General features: G+C 37.5%; 1 protein-coding gene across 2 annotated transcripts in view; it reads left to right on the forward strand.

The window, feature by feature from the left end:
• The window catches only part of DIP-lambda (Dpr-interacting protein lambda), a 174668-nt gene extending 160818 nt beyond the window's left edge, over positions 1-13850 (forward strand). For both annotated transcript variants that reach the window (XM_089076708.1, XM_089076707.1), the window contains exons 7-10: positions 2610-2741; positions 4933-5052; positions 6343-6513; positions 6967-13850. In XM_089076708.1, the coding sequence (XP_088932834.1) occupies positions 2610-2741; positions 4933-5052; positions 6343-6513; positions 6967-7301 (758 nt within the window). In that variant the 3' untranslated portion in view covers positions 7302-13850. The remainder of the gene's footprint in view (positions 1-2609; positions 2742-4932; positions 5053-6342; positions 6514-6966) is intronic.
• Positions 13851-13962: the final 112 nt, after the last annotated feature.

A 13962-nucleotide genomic window follows, 5' to 3' on the forward strand; every position in this document is an offset into this window, starting at 1 on the left:
TTTTTCACGCCGTTAGACGGGATTAAGCTCGAGAGGAGTCAGCGATACGCATAAAGCTCTCTGGGAAGAAGGTGCCACGATTACGTCGATTCTCTAATTAAGACGGTCGTGCCGACGCGGCTGGAAAAGTGTCGGGGCGATAAAGTGTCGGGGCGCATCAGCGCGGAATAATCGATCGTCTCTCGCGCTTACTCGGGCCCGTCGGTAATTAATTACAGCGCGAATGGTAATTTACGCCCCCGCGGCAAATACATAAGCACACTCCTCCACAATGCACACGGGGAGGGGGGAAGGGAGGAGGGATGGGGCGGGAGGGGGCTGGGGAGTATACGTCTAAAACCATAAATTATTACGAGGCGCTGCTTCAAGTTTAATCGCAAAATAAATAAATCGATAAATACATATTGTACTCCACGCGTCTCCCCTGTCATCCTCGTTTCGGTGTCATCCGGAAACCTCGCGTCGCGTGTCGCCTCCCCCCCCCTCCCCTCTCCTCGTTTCTAAAACGCCGGGGGAACTTTGCGTTGACGCGGAGGTAGCGTACAACGATCTACTTAGCGCCTCCTGGAGATTAAATAAGAGAAATTGTAGAAGAATCGTTCCATAAACTTCAACAGACAGGCGAACTCGTCCTCACGATTAATCCCACCCCGAAGGATTAAAGTTTACAGGGGTTAACGACCCTCGCGCGCGGACGAGGTCGAGGACGATCCGTTTGTCGTCCTTCGCGAGTTAAAGTGCACTTATTGACCGCTCTTACAAGCAATCCGCCCACGTCACCCCAGTAATCCCAGGCCCACTATACGCGAGGTACATTCCGTGTACAAGCAGCGATGCTGCCGGGAGGATCTCCGAATCCCCGACTACCTGTCCTCTTAGCGTCATTCTCGCCGGAGAGATCAGCCGGGGGAGCTTTCGCGTGAAAAAGAGAAAAAAAAAGAAGGGAAGAAAGTCCGAGAGGAATTGCCAGGCGGGCGAAGAGAAGGAGTAGATATAAAAGAAGAAATTTTCCGATCATAATCGTCACTTCGTGCCGTTTTCGCCCTCCGACTGCCTCCTTCGAATCCCCCCTCCCCCCTCTCCCCGTTCCGCCGGCCCGCTCGTGTCAGTCTGATCTCCGAAGCGTCGTAAAAATAGACACCTGGACGACATCCGGGATGACACTCGTTAAACGTGGCGAGGACTTCGGAGGGAGATCGAGAGAGATCCGTCGGCGAGATCGTGAACGGGAGAGTAACGAACGATAGTGCGCGAACGAACGGTCGTAAAGTCGCCTCCATCTTCCTGCTGATGGCCCCGGCCACCGGCATATCGCGAGAGGAGAGATGCATAGGAGAACGCGTCACGCCGAGTTGGCAATCGAGATCTCCTCACCTCGCGAATGCGACGACGTGACTCCTCCACGACGCCGATTAAACGACGAGCGGACGTTCCCGAGATTACGGGGGAGGGAGGAGGAGAGGGGGAGGGTGGATATACGCTGTAAACTTTTACAACGCATTCCCGATAACGACATTCGAAATTCGATGGTCGGAACAATGAACCCCAGTTGACTGCGTCCCGTGGAAATTTTAGCGGCGGTTTTCGGAAGCTATTTCTATATTGATTGAACGATATAAGAAAGAAAAAGTTTCCGAGTGAGCGCTGGATATGCGAAAGTTAAAAATAGCTTAGCTCCTGATTCAATTAGAGCGTTCGATAAAAAGAACGTAATCTTCCTTAAGACTTGCAATTTTTGTAGAGGACGCCATGCTGTATCTTATACTAAATGAAATATAGAGCGTAGCGTTTTTATTCGGCAAGTTAGATCGGTCGATTTTGGAGCTACTCTATGTAATATTTATTAATATAAATTTATGTTACGAAAAAGAGAAAGAGAGAGAGAGAGAGAGAGAGAGAGAGAGAAAGAGACCGCAAAATACGTATCATCTATTTATAAATTAAAAATATATCAAAAAATGAATTAATGATTACAATTATAATTTATATATTTTTCAATTTTTATTATTTCTTTTAGCTATTACAATCTGTCGCTCTTAATAATTTTTGAAATTCTAAATAAATAATTTCTATGATCTCTCTCTCTCTCTCTCTCTCTCTCTCTCTCTCTCTCTCTCTCAATATTATTTACTCATTTTTTTCAATGCTCTTAACAGGACTGATGATCCTATATGTAGTATGCTGTAAAATTTCAATGTAATATCTCAAACGATTCTCTCATACGGTTCTCACCAAAGCTTTTATGTTAAAAATATATTTTCATATGAAAATCGCGCTAGCGAGTTTTATGTAGACGGATGCCACGCGCATCAAATATCACATTTAACGTAAATCTCAGTAAACTTTATTTGAATTTTTATTTATCATACCGAAATTATTGGAACGGCGTTTGCATAAATTGCGGCCATACATAAAATTATTGATATCTTTACAATATATACACACAGAAATGTAAATCTTCTTAACCGACTAGAACAAACCAGTGATTAGAGGGAAAAGGCCTAAAAGGCTTTAACTATTTAATCATCTCGTTTGTCCTGACGTCGTTTCGCATAGGGATGATAGACGCGCTATTAAAAGTGCTAATTATTTATATTTTTTGGTTGCAGCTCTGAAAACGTTTATCGGCGAGACGCTGGAACTGACGGGGGTGCTTCGGCAAGAGATGGGCACGTATCTCTGCATAGCCAGCAACAACGTGCCACCGACGGTCAGCAAGCGTTACTCTGTCGATGTTCACTGTACGTATCGCGCCGCGATGCGGACGTTAATTAGCCGTTACCCCCTCCCCCCTCCGTTTCGTCGTGTTGAATACATTAGCAGGGGCAGAGCGCCCCGAACATTATCCTGTCACCCCGTGCTTTCACGATTGTCGAGCTACAGCTGGAGGTGTCGTCAATCACGTGCTTCATCAGAATAAATGACGAGAGCTACAATTTTTTGAAAAGAAAAAGTACAAATTATTATTTTATAAAGTGTAAAATAATTATTGATGATAATTATAATAAGATAAGTGATTTTTCCCGAAAATTTAGATTTTGATTTCAAAATTTACTGAGGGATTTCCCAGATCCGTCCCTGTGCGTTATACCGCATAATTACTTGCCTGTAGCCGTTCTTCACGTAACTTCACGTGTGACAAGACGGACGGATAAAGATGAGAGCGTTAATTAATTATTTAATTAAACATAGTATGTAATAATGTATGTAATAATTACAATGTCGCTGAAACAATATGTGCTTAGAGTGATGCACTTTATATGGAAAAATCTTTAGAAATTCCCCAAATTTGTAGAGAAAGGATTTGCAGATCATAAAATGACATTTTCACACTTTGCTAATTAGAAATTTATATAAGTTATTTTCAAAATTCATATAATAATCTCAGATTACAATCAAATTTTCTTGTACAAATTTATTTTGCGAAAAAACACCTTGCATGATTAAGTTAATCATGAATTAATATAATCATAAATTTTAAAAGTAACCTTTATATTTCAGTTCATATCGAGTTCTTTTATAAATTGATATAATGTACTTTAATTACTAGGGTGAGAACCATGTCGATTATTAATGCTTCTTCAATATTGGTGGTAAAACTCATCCGGCTTCTAGGGCGTTGTGGTTATACACCAATAGAGATGTTAAATGGGAAATGAGGTTGAGTTAAACTTCAAAACATTTTTCGATATCTACATTACAACGCAGAATTCCTATTTAAAAACTTTTCCCTTAAAACCATCGCGCGCATCGTTGTTACTATTGAACGACATAAAAAACTCTATGATACAGTATATTTTTTTCTTGATATTCTTTTAGTTATTCCGATCATTGATATCGCAATTTGAAAAATTTTTCGTTTTCTTTAAAAACACACCGCACTGTGTTTATTCCGTTATATTGTTATAACTCTGTACTCTGTTCAGATGTTGCATAATAAGTTGCAGTTATCTATTTTAATGTTAGGCAGGCCGAAGCTCCATCACTGGAAGACAACGTTATTGCGAAAAGTATGCCAATAGCATTCTTCTGGGAGAAAACAATAGAATTACCGGGAATGTGCGCATTGTTCGCAACGTTATACACCGCGCGTATCGGGAGGCTAAAAAATCACCGTGCAATTTGGTTAACGGCATTCGCAAATGAAAACTTTATCAACCCCCCCCCCCCCGAAGTCCGTTCGCGCAGGGCGTTTTTCTCGCGCGCGAAACTTCCGGCCCGCGCGCTACTGCAGAATTAACTGGCGGGCTTGACGATTTATCCACGTCGTCGCGGGTCGTGTAAATATTTGAGCGCAAAGGGTTTCACATTAATTCGCTGCTTACGAAATGTAATATTAACCCACCAGCGGTGGCGGCATGGCACAAACTGTACGGCGCAACCGGTTAATTCTTGAATGAGCAGCACGTGGTCTCCCTTGCGATTCCAAATGCATTTTTTATATTCCATTTTTTATTCCATCTATTTTGTCTTCTGTCTGACCTCATTTCGCTCATTTCTAAATAGCGCACAAGCTATTCTCATGCTATTACGTCCAATTTTTTTAAGCAACCAAATAATTCCTTTAAGACAATTTTCATAATTTTGAAATCTCTAAAATTGAAATCTCATGAAAAATCTAGCGTAAATAAAAAAAAAAGAATTATATAGAATAGATATATAAAAGAATTACATAGAATAGATATATAAAAGATTTATATAGAATAAAATTGAAAAGGTGAAAAATAAATGTACTCATCTTTCATTTCAAATTTTCGGTTATAATATTAGCGTATATACGCTAATATTTCCCATTGCAGAATTGTTCGAGGTTTAAAAAAGACGGAGTAATGTGCGTATGCGCTGTTTCTCATTAATTACTATTCTATATATCGCTCTATCGTTATTAACTGAGTTCCTTAATTGTGATAATGTAATTCTCGATTGTTGCAGTTCAACCTCTTATTAAGGTGACGAATCAATTAGTGGCTGCGCCGATTAATAGCGACGTCCTGCTGCAATGTTACGTCGAGGCGTCGCCACACGCTATGAATACGTGGCACAGAGAGACAGGTGAAAAATGATAATATATTTTGTGACACCCTTACCCTTGCTCTACACGATGTTTTATACAAATTATTTACACAGTTTTCAAGACAGATTTGTTTACGAATTTTTTTTGGGATCTGTTTTCGAAGACTTCGAAGCATTTTTAGAATTCATTGAAACATTTTTAGATTTCTAGAAATCGCCGAAAAAAATAGATTTTTCGAGAATTAAATTTCACCCATTTTCAAATTTACACCCATCCAGAAATTTGCTGAAATTTGAATTCAATACTAATCAGACAGCCCAGCAGTAATTTGTATTATGTCACGTTACACCATCAGATTTGCACTCCTGATTAACCATAGAATCGCTGCAATCAGTTTCTAAAGCGTAAACTCCAACATAATAATATTGATTGCAAGTCAGAATTGCGTTAGATTGAAAATCTGCGCACCTACACGGACACGCGTACACACATACGTATTCTATGCGATTGTATTATGGTTTTTATCTCATCGGGAGAAAGATTTTTTTTTGCGCCGGACACCTGCGTTAATCAAATATGTAAATTTGTGAATTGCTCGTAAACGCGCTGCCGTTCCGAAAAAAAGCTCCCATAAATCTCCCGTGAAAACCAATGCGTTTGAAAAATTTCTGATTAACGACGACGGTTTCTCGTGGATGATGATTTCAAAGCATTACTTTATGCCACGCAATAAACGATGCGCAAATATTGAAAAATACGCACGAGAATAATATTGATATAGTTGTAGCAAAAATTGAGTCATTTGTATCCCTCTGATTGGAAAGCCATAAAAATGTTGTTTGTAAGTTACATATTTCTCTCGTAGTTATTGACTCGAGTGTGGGTATGAATATTTTTTTTTTCATTCTATTTGATTCTTTATTTATTTATTTTTTTTTTTTTGCAAAAATATTTATTCCCTTCCTAGTGTACACTAATAACTTACTTCACCAAATATTCCCTATTTCTTTCATATTAAATGTTTATTTTCGAAGTTTGAAACAATTTGCAACGTAATTTAAATGTTTGATAGGCCAGCCGTGTGCGCACTGCCGGTGTAGAAAACTGTGTCAGTTAAGTTTTAAAGTGAAATAAGTGCCCGTTAGACACGCTGTAAATGGGCGGTATTTTTTACCGTGTAAATCAGGCTATGTACACGGTCTATCGCACGGACGTATTTTTAATCGGTTTTATGCCAGAAATCGAATTTCGCGGCAGACATTTCTGCTGCATGTGAGAGAGCCACGCAATTAAAAATAGCGCAATATTTTCGTTCGTTTTCTATTTAGGCGAAAAATTGCTGCCCAGTGACAAATACATAATGTCGGAGTACGCGTTGAACGAGTACTCCTGGCAAATGAATCTCACTGTCAATTCCCTGGAAAAACAGGACTTCGGCGGATACGTGTGCTCGTCCGTCAACGCGCTCGGGAAGGCCGACGGCGTGGTGCGATTGCAAGGTATAGAGAATTCTCTGAATTATCGTAAAATGCATTTCCTCGTTTTTCTCACTAACGGCTTGTTCTCAATTCATTTGGGATAAGTTATATATCCATTCAACGATACGACGATAGTAATATAGTAGTAATTGATTCTTCGTAAATATTGTGACGATTAGAACGGCTGTGGATTTTTTTGTTTGCCTTTTGTCAATAAGTTAATAAGTTCGCGATATAAGCAATTAACTTCAAATTTATGTATATAAATTCAATAAAGGAAAAATCCTGACTCCTGAGTTCGCCTTAAGTAAGTTTGCCTTCTCCGTTCTCCGTTATTAGTAAATTTTATCGGTAGATATTGAAACGGTCGAACTTCGCGCGCATTAATGTTAATAATGTCAAATAATTTTTTAAATAAATTGCTGTTATTGTGTGAGGAGCCACGATTCGTTTACTTTGTTATTCCCTGCTTAGAACTGCACCTCTCGAGGACGACACCGACGACGTTCACGAAGAACACGGATCTCAGGCAGCGCAAGAAGCCGATATCGAAGGGCAAGAAGAAGAGCAACATTAGCAACGGTAGGCGAGGATACGGGGGTGGTTTCGAGGAAAGCGATTCCGTCGGCGGCGATGACGGCTTCGGTACCACGCAAATCATGACCGGTAGCACTCAAGAGGGCCAGAGAACGGACATGCCCATCGTCTTGTCTTCCTTTCCGCCTTGGATAGTCGTGAGTGTCGCGAACCTGTGTCATCCCTCGGTGTTCGCGATCTTGCTTTTGCTTCTTCTGTTACTCATCCTATAAGTCGACGGCGAAGAGCTCTAGAAATAAACGGTGATTACGAGGAAAACGGCGATTATGAAGATCCACGAATCGGATCGATGATCGATAAATTCAGAAGACCTCGATGCTACACGCGACGCAGGTAGAAGAATTGATATTTCATTGACGAATTCACGTGTTAAAGTTTTAATTCGTTTTTTTTTTAATCGCGCAAATAATAAGGGAGGGTGTGCGGGGCCCGACCACGAACCAGTCGTGAAAACTCGTAATTATTTTGCGAAAAAATACCATTCTCAGCCAGGAACCTGGATCTTCTGCTTACCGGACAGGCATCTTATCCCTTCGACTACTGAGGCATGTGATGATATTTATCGCGCATGCGATTAAAAAAGCTTGCTGAAAATTTCCAAAATTATCGGATGTTTGGAATTATTATAATTTATTAAAATACTTTTTTTATACAGACGTTTTCATCGGTCAAAATATCTTACTGCCAAATATATATCTGATTTTGAACGTATTTGAAAGTTAAGTGAAATGACATATTTTTTTTTATATTTCGCATATTTAATGCGAACGAATCTTTATTCTTCTGAAACAAAGTCGATCTTGAGATATTTAATGTTACATAACTTCCTTGTAGGAAACGATTATCTCCGCCGTTAATAATGGCGAAAGTTTTCTCTCAAAGCTTGTCAGAATATATTTAAAGAGAGTAATCGTTATAAAGAAATCTCTGAATATTACAGACCTTTCTGCTTTAATCATTATTTGATGTACTTTACGTTTTTTGTGATGTCAAAATGCTTTCTCAGATTACGCGCTCCGTTCTAAGTATCGATCGCGAAATCCAATATCTTTGAGGAGTAGAAAACCAATCTCTTTAAGGGGAGAAAAGCCTGATTCCAACGGAATTTGACATCGACTGTCTGATCATTATCTTCATTATCCCCTATCATCTATGTAATCCCCTGGCATCTTTTAATCACGACCTTAAAATAAACATTAAATTTATTCCACTACTATTTTAGAAATCTATACTCCAAATTAAAATTTGTGGAAATTTTAATCCGTCCGTTACTAATCATTGCAATTATTTCTAAGATATTTCTTACATGAAGATATATGAAATAAATTTTTAATAAAGAATAGAGTAAGTTTTTGGCTTCTTTTCCCTTCGTTGAAGCAATGCAATATTTATTTTCTTAAATAAATAAAAAATAAGCATTAATATGAGAGAACAGCATAATTAGGAGATGTAGAAATTCTTCGTATAAAATGTATTCAATATCGAAAATCCTATAACTATTTATTTCAATATTGAGAATCCTTAACAACAATTATTGTTTGATTTAGTTTCTTGTTCATAAGGGAATTAACATCTCATCACACAGACACCATTTGCGCATGAAACTATTATAAATTCAGGATAGAGATTAATGAATGAACTTAGAAAAGCAAGCAAAGGGGTCAGTTGGGGGGATCTCTCGTGGATCTTCATTAATCGCCTAAAAGTAACGCAAAGGGACGCGCTGTGCGTATGCGACAATCCTGTCTGGGTAGGTCAGTCCCTCTGGCGATTGTAAACATGAATGAATGACAAAAGGTAAAGGTGGACAAAATGTATAAAAAAGAAGAAATGACTCTATTCTCGAGTCGTTTAAACCTCAGCAGTGCTATTAAAATTTCACAAGTAAAAGTCCATTGAGATAGTGAAAAAGATTTTCTTTCTTTTGCAAAAATAATTGATATTAATAATTGATAATAAATGATTATTCAAGGATACAATTAAGTAAAAAATTTTTTGAAATTAAAGAATTTTGTTTTATTAAGTTTCAAATTTTTTTTTGTTCTGCTTTATTATCACAATTACAACGATTACAGATTGGCGCGGTAGTGAAATCCCATATTTCTCCAAAAATATTTCCACAGCACTGTTTGAGGGTTTGATGAGGCTCGTGATGGGAATAGATTCGAGAGAATGAGGCGTGGGGGGTGCAAATTCACGCTGAAGAAAGAAGGGAAAAAAAAAAAAGAAATAGGTCTTCCCCTTATTCGATATAACAAGGAATGTATTTCTACATTGCGATCGAGTGTAATCATTGCCGCGACCAAAAAGACCGCGTCGAAACTTTCGACAGGTTCTCTGTAAATATACGCGACACGACGTCATGTGCGAGTTGGAGAGAGTGTGAGAGAGAGAGAGAGAGAGAGAGAGAGAGAGGGGCGCTCTTTCTCTTTTTCTCTCGTTTTAAACGTAACCGACGATTAATCGGACTGTAGATAAAATACAGGTCAAACAAGTTCGTGCATCGCGCTGCCCGGTCGACACGGCGAACACGGAAAAAGGAGATAACATCGAGGTGCGAATGTGCCGGAACTGCGAGATGAGTTCTCCCGACTCTGCCGACATTCGGCATGCTGCAGAGAGTTCGTATGTATGTACATCTCGTCGCGGCTATTGAATTTAACTGTTCGACAGATCCCAGTAAAAAGCTAAAACAAGAAACAAACAAATCTGCAGATCGAGGTAGAAAAATCGACGACGGGTCGACTTGTTTTTCTAACGCTGTTTCAAACCGGGAGAAAATTATTTTTCATCAATTGTTTTATCGGAGTTATTGTACAGAGGAAATTTACCCGCGAATTTACCCGCGATGCACGAACTTCCTGATTCGAACGTTAGGAATCTTCTTGAAAATCAATATTTCGCCAAAATTCTTGCCGCGATTGGGGTCGATACACCTGGGGAATAAATCGCGTATGTCAAGATACAAATTGTAAACCGCTTACTTTACACGAATGTTAACGATCGAGACATTATATATTAGCACAAAAATCAAAAGGAAATTTGAATTTCATTTTCAACGAATGTTAACCGCGATACGATCTTTACTTCGTTACCTTACACATTTTTTATTCTATATATTATATACCTGTATTTATACGCAGAGATTTTATCTGATAGATACGTAGAGAGCGAGAGTTCGTAAGCTTTTTTATAATTGAGCGGTCGGAAATGCGATAACGTGTGCTGCTCGATCCACCTGACGAGCCCCTAAGGAGTCTCTCTTGAATCACTCTACGCATACGTAACTTCCTGTTTCCAACGTTTGCCAGTAAGCAAAAGTAAACCAATGCCAGGCCCGTTGTTATTTTAAATGTATTAATGTAAAATACAAGAGGGTCGCTAAATGTGCAAAGCTTTATCGAACACGATGAGATTCGAACCATCCGAGACCCCCCCTGATCCATCCCATTCCCCTCCCCCCCCTCCCCGTTCCCAGGCCCGGTACTTCACCGACGACCGTTTTGCGGCCCCGTTTCGTCTTCCACGATACTTTTTTATCTTTCCATGAGCATCTGTCGCGACCAGGACACTGGGCAGGCTAAATGTGCGCTCGACTATCGCAAATTGGCGTCGCTTAATTCGGTCGGTGCACTTTTACGATTAGATGAGCCGACGTATACTGTAGTCCGTACACGAAGAACGGATGGCACGACAATAAATACGGTATAGTGAAGTCTCGTCAGATCGAACGTTCATTCGGCTTAAAAGCTCGCTAGAAAATGCCGACGATTTATATAATATTGCTTTTTCGCTTCCCTTCAGAAAAATATCCCCGCCGCCGAGATTTTCGTCGTCGTATTCGATTTGATTGCGTTTAACACGTGGCGTTGTTTGTTGCCGTCAATTATTCATCGAATTGAGATCTGTGCGAGTTAAGTAAATGTCTGTAACGAATGACGGTGCCAATGTACCATATTATTAAATGTGTGTAAAATGTATTTTTTTATCATTTGTTTGCGTTAATCGCCTCATTGTACATTCCAAGGGGATTCCTGTACTTAATTGTAAATAATATATTGTTGTACTTAAATATATACTTAGCGGCACTTTTGCAGAAATCCGGCGAGTTTTTAAGCACATCACAGACTTGCTTGGCGCGCGCGCATCCCATATAAAATATATACAGAATATATGAAAAATACATCGTGCATCTTCTTACAGCTGCAGCGTGCTCGAATAAAAATGAATATTTGATTAAATTAAGTTTAACTTAGGAAATATGATACATTGTTCACATTGTTCATTTTCGTCCTTAAATTTTGAATTGCGAAATTATTAAAAAAAAAATGCATTAAAGAGAAATAATACATTCTTTTTTAATTTTAGTCTCCGATAAGAATTTCTATTTATTTAGCGTCTGTAGCCTGAAAAGGACGAGCATTTTTTATACACTCTATATATGCAACATATACATAATGTACATTTTTTCATATTTACATATATATTCATACATAATATATGAAGTCCCATTAGGCAAAAACATTGGATATCCCTCTATTGTAAGGTACGCCACTATAAGAACGCGGCAAATTTATCGGCGTTAATTATAAAAAAAAAAAAAAAACGTATAAAAATACATATACACGGCAACGAGACATATGAATCATATAGGACCACGTTTAATGTATGTACAATACGCTGGTATTACATATTGACAAAGACATATGTGTAAGTGTAAATATCACAGAAGCTGTATGTGGACGTTCGGATTTTCGAGGTAAGCGTTTAGGATTCGTTCGATTCGATATATCTCGAACAAGACTAGATTTTGTAACAATACAAGAAATATATATATAGAAGGCGGGTTCGTAAGGCGGGTGTATAATAAATATGGAAAATAAAGTCGTGCCTGCACGCACGATACGTGTATCCACGTACAGTTACATATACATACATTAGATGTAAGTAAGTGTGAATCTTGCTCGTTCGTTAGAAGTTCAGACAACGAAAGTCCGAGCGGATGCTTTTAAACTTTTGGAAAATATCAACAGCTTCTAAGCTATTAAATCACGAAAAAAGATCGGTAATTTGAAAGAATCTCGTTATCTAAAAATATCAAAAAACCGAATTTTTCGAATAATTATTTTATTTTGAATTTTAATTTTTTACTACAAAAAAATATCTAAAATTAAAAAAAAATTTTACAATTTTGTCGAAAACATAAAATATTTTATATTACAATCTCATATTATTAATCAAGTCTTACTTAATTTCATTAAAAGTTTTTTTTTTTAATTTTATGTATTGAACATTCGATGTTGCTTATCATATTTTATATATTTATATGTTTTTCTTTATTATTGTTGGCTTTTTTATATAATTTAAAAAAATGAAATGATTTTTATATATAAAATTAAACATAATTAATATGTGACAAATGAAAAAATTGCCGATCTTCGCTCCATATCCATCACAGCAATTGTTAATCTTTAACGAATCTACGGGTGAATTAGGGGAGTCGCGAAGGCCTAAGGCTATAAATATGCGAAATTTTAAATAAAAACGGCGAGTATCCCCATGTTAAGCTATTAAACTTTTTGTATGAAAAACCAATATTAATCCTAAATATTTTTGCTTCAAATCCTTAGAAAAAAAAACCAAAAGCCGATCTATTCATCTATCAACGCAATCCGTCTCCGATTTTTGACGAACGAAGTATGACACGATTGTTTATAATTGTTAACGATGTATTAATTAGATGAAAATCTATAAACATTGATTAAAAAAATGACTTAAAAGGAGCTTGTTTTCGCGGAAATTCGACAGTACCTGAACGGTCAGTGTCTCTATCTCAATATCCGTGCGATTTAGTTCAACTCGACGACTGCGGTTGCACAATACGAAATTAGTAACAATCCCGACAGCTTTGAACATGCCCGAGGTTTGAATTACAAGTTTGAGGGTGCCTGAACTTTAACCAGAGTCGTGTAATTGAATATGTCATGCGAAAATAATGCGGAACCGAAAGGAAAACGCACAATTATTTGTATTATATGTTAAAATTTACATATTATATATCGATATGGCGAAAGGTATCATAAAATATGAATTTCAGACGTGTATAAATACAAATCTCGAAAAATCTTGCTTCCGATTAAATACAACAACTGATTAATCAGAAATTATGTCATATGTTAAATCATTTTTCATATTATTTCACGTTATATTTCAATATTTTACCGTATTATTGCATAGATAGAAATAACATTTCAAGAAAATGTTCGATATCCGTTTATCGATTTACTTCTTTTTCTTTACTTAACGCGATTCAAAATTAGACACTATTGTAACTTGTAATTCAATTCAATATCGATTTGCAATTGTTACAGTTATACGCTGTGGCGTATCTTTGTGAAGATCAAACAGGCATAAAATTTTGCAACAATTTACTTAGAGAATTGAGTCAAAGGAAGTTGCAATCAAGTAACATTGCACATTAAAGAGAAATTTAATAATTAGTTCGGAGCAATGAGGCTACGCATAGCAATAATAGTAAATAACTTATGTCTGCATCGTTACCTGTAATCGCCGTTTATCTTTTGTAAATTAAAATTGTGAATATTGCCTTCGACGGAATAAAGAACAATGGGAGTAATAACTAGTATACAGTTCAAAACAAGATATATCGCGACTACCCATAGAACAAATCATAGGGAATGAGCATGATGTACGATACTATTAACTTCAGACAATAAAATGTTATTATCGATGTTACCTTACTATCTGTATTTTACATGTTTCTTTTTTACAGCACCTTTTACAGGCTAGAGGTGAGTTTAGCCCCATTTAAATAAATATTAATTCTATCATTTATATAATACCTCTGGAAGG

This window comes from Pogonomyrmex barbatus, unplaced genomic scaffold, assembly GCF_055798465.1.
Source record: "Pogonomyrmex barbatus isolate J1 unplaced genomic scaffold, ASM5579846v1 scaffold2, whole genome shotgun sequence".
Lineage (NCBI taxonomy): Eukaryota > Metazoa > Arthropoda > Insecta > Hymenoptera > Formicidae > Pogonomyrmex > Pogonomyrmex barbatus.